Source organism: Histomonas meleagridis (assembly GCF_020186115.1).
Source record: "Histomonas meleagridis strain 2922-C6/04-10x chromosome Unknown contig_54, whole genome shotgun sequence".
Classification (NCBI taxonomy): Eukaryota; Parabasalia; order Tritrichomonadida; family Dientamoebidae; genus Histomonas; species Histomonas meleagridis.
The window spans coordinates 171,801-179,330 of record NW_027150897.1 but is presented as its reverse complement, the minus strand read 5'-3'; the positions used below and the strand labels follow the sequence as shown (position 1 = coordinate 179,330).

The 7,530-nt window shown below is 33.6% G+C and overlaps 2 protein-coding genes across 2 annotated transcripts; both read right to left on the bottom strand.

Annotated features, from left to right (window-relative positions):
• Positions 1-3,449: 3,449 nt before the first annotated feature.
• On the bottom strand, positions 3,450-4,004 carry GO595_007585 (small GTP-binding protein; the record flags this gene model as incomplete). Its single annotated transcript, XM_067921064.1, has 1 exon — positions 3,450-4,004. One exon carries the CDS (start codon positions 4,002-4,004, stop codon positions 3,450-3,452), a length of 555 nt encoding a protein of 184 aa, XP_067772302.1.
• A 197-nt stretch (positions 4,005-4,201) lies between these two features.
• Positions 4,202-5,449, bottom strand: GO595_007584 (PIKK family atypical protein kinase; the record flags this gene model as incomplete). Its single annotated transcript, XM_067921063.1, has 1 exon — positions 4,202-5,449. One exon carries the CDS (start codon positions 5,447-5,449, stop codon positions 4,202-4,204), a length of 1,248 nt encoding a protein of 415 aa, XP_067772301.1.
• Between the last annotated feature and the right edge of the window lie 2,081 nt (positions 5,450-7,530).

The following is a 7,530-nucleotide window of genomic DNA, read 5'->3' as shown; positions in this document are numbered from 1 at the left end:
CTTCATCGCCATCACTTTCATCACTATGTCGACCTGATTTATCTTCATTTTCCTTATGAACTGGTGTTGGCGCTGCTTTTGGCACTGGTGAAGGTGCAGCTTTTGGTACCGCAGTGGGCGCTGGTTTTGGTATTGATGTGGGCGCTGGCTTTGGTATTGATGTAGGTGCTGGTTTTGGAACTGCAACTGGTGCTGGCTTGGGTACTGCAACTGGTGCCGGTTTTGGAACTGCAACTGGTGCTGGCTTGGGTACTGCAACTGGTGCCGGTTTTGGAACTGCAACTGGTGCCGGTTTTGGAACTGCAACTGGTGCTGGAGCTGGCACAGAAACTGCAGCTGGTTTTGGTAATTGTGATGGTGCTGGTGCCGGTTGTGAAACTGGCGCTGGTCCTTGTTGTCCTCTTTGTGCTGCGAGTTTGGCACGTTGGAATGGTGATAAGTTTGACTCATCAACGCTTGATCTTGGTGATGGAGAAGGTGATGGTGCTGCTTTAGGTGTTGCGGCTGGTGCTGCAGATGCTTGTTGACTTCTTTGTGCTGCAAGTTTAGCACGTTGGAATGGTGTTAATTTCGACTCATCAATTTCTTCTTTAGCAGCTGGTGCAGGTGATGGTTTAGGTGCAGCAGATGGTGCGGGTGCAGGTGTTGGTTTAGGTGCTGTAGCTGCAGGTGCTTGTTGACCTCTTTGTGCTGCAAGTTTAGCACGCTGGAATGGTGTTAATTTCGATTCATCAATTTCTTCTTTAGCAGCTGGTGCAGGTGATGGTTTAGGTGCAGCAGATGGTGCAGGTGCGGGTTTATGTGCTGGTGCAGGAGCTGGAGCGGGTGATGGTTTAGGTGCAACAGCTGGTGCAGGTGCAGGTTTATGTACTGGTGCAGGAGCAGGTGCTGCCTTAGGTGCTGTAGCTGCAGGTGCTTGTTGACCTCTTTGTGCCGCAAGTTTAGCACGCTGGAATGGTGTTAATTTCGATTCATCAATTTCTTCTTTAGCAGGTGGTGCAGGTTTGTGTAGTGCTGTTGGTGCTTGTTCTGGTTTATGTACTGGTGCAGGAGCTGGTGCTGGTGCTGGCTTGTGTACAGCAGCTGGTGCTGGTGCTGGTGTTGGTTTAGGTGCTGTAGCTGCAGGTGCTTGTTGACCTCTTTGTGCTGCAAGTTTAGCACGCTGGAATGGTGTCAATTTCGATTCATCAATTTCTTCTTTAGCAGCTGGCGCGGGTGCTGGTGTTGGTTTTGGAGCTGCAGCCGGTGCTGGTTTGTGTGCTGCTGCAGGAGCAGGTGTTGGTTTAGGTGCTGTAGCTGCAGGTACTTGTTGACCTCTTTGTGCCGCAAGTTTAGCACGCTGGAATGGTGTTAATTTCGACTCATCAATTTCTTCTTTAGCAGCTGGCGCGGGTGCTGGCTTAGCTGGTGGTGGTGCTGGCTTGTGTACAGCAGCTGGTGCTGGAGTTGGTTTTGGAGCTGGTGCTGCAGGCGCTTGTTGACCCCTTTGTGCTGCAAGCTTGGCACGCTGGAATGGAGAGAGATTTGACTCATCTACTTGAGGTTTGGCAGGTGCTGGTGCTGGTTTAGGTGCAGCTACTGGTGATGGTGCTGGTTTTGGAGCTGATGTTACAGGTGCTGCTGTATTCGATTGTCTTCTTTGTGCAGCAAGCTTTGCACGCTGGAATGGTGTCAATTTTGATTCATCAATTTCTTGTTCTTGTGCAGCTGGTGGTTTTGCTTCGAGCTTTGATGTGGTTGTTTGTGTTTTCTGTTGAGTACTTGCTGAATCGTAAGGATAAATGAAAATCATGCAACCCGTTGTTACTCCTTGACTTCTTAATGTTGCATTTGGGTCAATCCATTTTGTTTCATTTGATCTAAGAATTAGGCCATAATGTGTTGGATCGACTTGAATTCCGAGATGTTGCATTGCAACTTGCAAACATTGAATTCCAGTATAATCAGCATAATATTGATATGGCTGTGGAGATTGATCTTCAATATTTGCACTTGTGTATAGGGTAATGATTTCTTGGGATGACATGTGTAAAATTAAAAGTGGGTTTATTGAAAAAGTTATTACTCTCAAATTTATTGTTCGCCAACAGAAAATGTGAGTTTCCGAAAAAATCATTATTTTCATAATTGAGACTAATATACTATATTCTTTTGCGAATGTCATTGATAACATCAAAAAATAAAAAGATAGTTGTTTGTTTTTTTCTGGATATATAATACCAAGATCGAGAACTTTGTGTTCTGAATAATTGAATATATTTTCTGTGTGCAGTTGAAAGGGGGTTAGCCTTTCAAAAGTGAATGGAAATTGAGGGATGAATTATCTGACAAAATAACGGAATTGATAAGTAAAAAAATATTGTTTCAGCATATGTTAGCATATGTTTCGTGCTTCGTTTAATTCTAACGCTGCCTTTGAATGGTACATAGATATAATACTATTTTGGGATGTGATTTATATCGGATTGATGTTGGCCAACATATGCTGATTCGACTCTATAAAAGTTATATACAACGTGTGTAATTTGAATGACAGAGATTTACATCACACGAATCGATAGAAAAAAATTGAATCATCTGGGGCGGTTGGATGATTACTGTGTGAAAGCAAAGTGACATGAACTGTAGACTTTTCTTACATTTTGAAATTTTTGAATATTTCATTATATTTTTAATAACACTTGTTAATAAAACTTTCGTCAGCACTGTGTTGACTCTCATATTCCATAAATATTCTTTGTATCGAGTAAAGATACTTATGCATGAATATAATTAATTAGTGTTGAGGAATGTTTTTTTTTTTTTTGTAATGATATTTTGAAATTAATTGACTCAATTTTTTGAACATTTCAATCAATATATAATGAGTTATTTATATCTTCCATTGGAAATGATATAAATAATGATGATTGGTAATAACGCACTAACTACAAAAGCATGCATTAAAGCAAAGGAATAATAAGTTTTCCAAATATGAAGACATCCTCATTTGCTATATTTTAGAAATATAATATAAATAATAATATTATTATCTTTTACATGACAGTTTTATGAAATGATATATCGAATTTCTTTCTATAAACAAAATAAGTCAAGAGTTTCATATGTAATCATTCATAAGGGATAGTTGTCCTGGGAACAAGAAGTAAATAGTTATATTAAATATAGAACAATAAGAAATTAATAACAGAAGAATTATATTGTAAAATATATAGATAATTTTGAAATGCAATTAAAGAAGCCTTGTTTATTTATATATAAATATTACATCAATAATAAGCTTATCATGTATCCTTATATATGATTCATTATATTGTCCAAAAATTTATTATTATAAAAGTTTTAATTTCAAGTAACAAATGGTCACATTAAATGTATTGTTTATGACAATTAGAAACCTAAATGGCTTCTATAAACTCATGACTCCTATTTACTCAAGTGGATCCGAATTAACAACATTGTTTACGTTCGTTAATTTCCAAAGAACTTACTTCAATACTCGATTCAGATGAGGAAAGTTGTACCATAATATTTTGAAACAGGCGGTCAATATTGTATCCGGTTAATGCCGATGTTTGAATAAATGTAAATTTATTTTCTTCAGCAAATTTACTGGCAATTGCTTCATCAACTTTTTGATCTTGTAAATCAACCTTGTTTCCGACAAGGTATCTAATAGATCTTCTTCCTACTGAATTTTCGAATGCGTCAAGCCACATTGGAATTGCTTCAAATGAATTAGGTAAAGTAACATCATAAACGAAAATTGCAGCTTTTGCATTTCTGTAATAAATTGGGCCTAAAGATCTATATTGTTCCTGTCCTGCTGTATCCCATATCTGAATACAGAATTCTTCACCATTAATTTTTTGGGAATAATTATGAAATGCTGCACCAATTGTTGGTTCATAATTATCGGAAGATTCTTGCTTTAATAGACAGTTGATAATAGCAGTTTTTCCTACATACGGATTTCCGATAAGGATTACGCGATTTGTTTCCATTTTCTTTTTGACACGGAGTAAAGCTTTCAAAACCCAAACAGTCGTTGTCAAATGTTTCTCAAAAAATGACTTTTAAAAAGAAATTTTCAGAGAAAAAACTTATAAGTTCATTCGAATGAGGATGTTAGCATTCATGATTCCAAAATATTATAATTTACATGTAAATATTTTTATTATTCACTTTATATCTAAACAAATTACCACCATGGGCACCATCCCTTAAACATTTGGCATAAGTTATCATATGAAATTGCTTGATTTATCAGCAAATTCACTTGTTTCTTCACGGGCAGTACTTTATCTCTACCGAAGTCTCTTCCCGTTAGTTTATCTTGGATTCTTTCCAAGACACTTTTCGCGGTGAATCCTTTATCGAACGGATTCTTCAATTGCAACTGTGGGTCATTAATAAATGCTTCCAACAAAGCCAAAATCTGTTCTCCATTTCTTCTCAACAATTTCATTATTTTTTCGCAACATTTCCTTAGCGTACCTTCAATCTTTGATACTTCCAATGCGTTCTGCATCATTCGTGTCAATCTAAATGGTACTTTTTCGGGGAATCTTGCGCGATGCATAGCCACTTCGAAACAATCGCCGAAGTCGATGTGCACCAATTTCGCGGTTCTATTTGTTATCATAATATTACACATGTGTCGATCACCTAAACCTAATATGTAACCTGCCATTGATGTAACGGCAAGCGAAGTAGTGAATTGGACACGTCTATCAAGCCAATCATTCGAATCAGTCGAAAACTTCAAAAGAATTTTCTTAAGATCATTACCATCAGTTCTTCCGATTCCATACAAAAATGCTTTTTTCTTTTTATCAATTGAAGCAGTATCATAAGAAGGACAAACTTTTAATGATTTACGGACTTCGTAATCCAAAACGATTCCATGTGAATTACGAAAATTAGAAATTATTTCGAATAATGTTTGTGTGTCTTGTACCCAACCTATTAAACCTACTTTACGTGTTATAGGGACAACGCCATAAGTAGTAATACCTAATTTAGAAGACAAAGGTATTGATGAGTTATGTACCAAATCACTTATATAATTAAATAATTGCATTACACGTTCATCTAATCGTGTATCTTCATTAGCCTTTAATAGAAACGGATAAATTTTTCCATCGGAACCTATTACGGATAATTTACGTGGTTTTTGTTTAGAATTAATTATATGAATATTATTAATGAATGAATTAATGTATATATTATTCTTAGTTCCAGGTACAGTTAAATTAGTGTTATTTAAACTTTCTAATAATGGCGAAGCATCACATAAATTAAATTCGGTAATATCATTCATTGTTGATCGAATTTGTTTAAAAACTTCAACATATATTGACCAACATTGATAGAAATAGTTTAAGTTGTTCGTTTCGACATAAGATTTAAGATATTCTTCTGCAATATTTAATCGTGAGCCATACATTGTATGAAAGCTAACTTCAAATGTAGTTTCTGGTGGATTAGATATTAATTTATGTAATGGTAAAAGTTGTTCTTGTGTACTATTTTTATTGTTACGTAATATATAATCACGTGAAGCTTCATCAATATTAGTAAACCACATTTCATGCCAAAAAGCAGCAATTCGTAATAATTCACTCGAAAATAATAAGACTTGATTAACCAATAAAGGAAATTCGATTCGTAATATATCAACAATTTTCTTTGTTGATTGTTGTATGTCGATTTTATCTGATCGATAATTAACTAATAATGAATATAATACTTTTTGTGGATGTGTTTTCGATATTAAAAGTAATAATTCTTCGAAAAGTTCTTTCAAATCGGAATTACTTAAATTCGATACTATTTGTGGAAGTAAAAATAACCAAAGTTCGGAATTAATTTTATTTAAATTATTTTTTAATAATTGACAAAATTCTTTCGAACTATTCTGTAATAAAATAGAAATAGTATTCAGTGTAAATTGTATTTGATTTAATGTATTATTAATTAATCCATTAATATTAGCATTAAGTGAATTAAGTAAATGTTCTTTAGTTCCACCATTTTGATATAAACATAAATTAATTTTTGCTAAATCAGCCCAATAATTACATGAATTAGGTGATAATGAAACTGATTCTTGAAGAAATTGTAATGATGATTCATATTGATGATTTTCTTTACACCAATTCCCTAACATATTTAAATAACGTGGTAATAATTTCGATGTTTTTGGTAAATTCGTAACAATTGTTTTAAGTTTTTCAATTGCTTCATCATGAGAATTTGAATTCCATAACATTAAACTTTGTGAAAATTGGACTTCAGGTTGATCAAGTTTCACATGTAATAAAGCTATTTCTCCAAGTTGAGTTTTTCCTTTTTGTGCTTCTTTTTCAAGGAACTTTAACCAAAATGGGTTCATTTGTTCATCATTTAATAATAATGAACGTACACAAATAGTTTCATACATACTTTCTGATGAATCACATAATTGTTCAAATCTTAATTTCCAATTATTATATATTTGATTCATTGTAGTGTTATAAAATTCTCTTTCTTTAGGTATCGAACTATTTTGATTCATTTCAATCTTCTTTAATGAAATTATATCTTTAATTTCAGATATTAAACAAGCTCTTAAATATATATCGAAACTTTTTTCATAATCTTCATAATTTATAGGGAAAAGTTGTGGTATAAATTGTAAATTTAATTTTGATATTAATTTCTCCGCATATTTTAATTCATTATTATAAACACATTTAATGATTTTATAAAAGATAACTCGTTGATCTTTTTTATCAAGTTTATCAACAATTGAACTTAATTTATCAAAATCAAATAAATGAAAAGATGCTGAAGCTGAATAAATCGATTTTTCATCTTTTGAAATTTCATATAAATCTTTATAACGTGAAAGTGCTTCTAAACATTTCATTTTACCTTCTTTAGCTTTTTGATCATTTTGATCAATCTTAGAATATGATTCATAAGCTTCTTCCCATAATCCAAGTTTTTCGGATAAGCTTTCTTGAGAATTTTGTATTGTACTCACTTGTAATATACCATTAGCAGCTAAAGGTAATCCAAGTTGTAAATTTAACGAAATCAAACTTTCGATTGATTCTTGAGAAAAAGAATCAAATATATATTCATTATATCTTAAAGCTTGAGCTTGATGACCAACTTTTTCTGCCTTTTCAGCAAGTTGTTTCCAAGGCACAGGTATTTTAAGTTCAATCATTTCCATATATTCTATTACGGATAAAAATGGTATTACAATATATTTCGGTACATTTCGTTGCATTAATGATATCATTAATATATGTTGAATTTGAAGATTTTGTTGATCTAATGCATATGCTAATGCATAAGATACTGGAAATAATGAGCTTTTAACAGATGCATTTCTTTCTGCTAATGAAGCACATGAAGAAATAGCTTTACATGATGATGATGATAACATTAATGGTACAAATTCATCAAACCAATGACACCATTCAAAGACATCCCATCCATCTAAAGGTAATTTTAGTTGTGGAAGTGGTTTTGAGT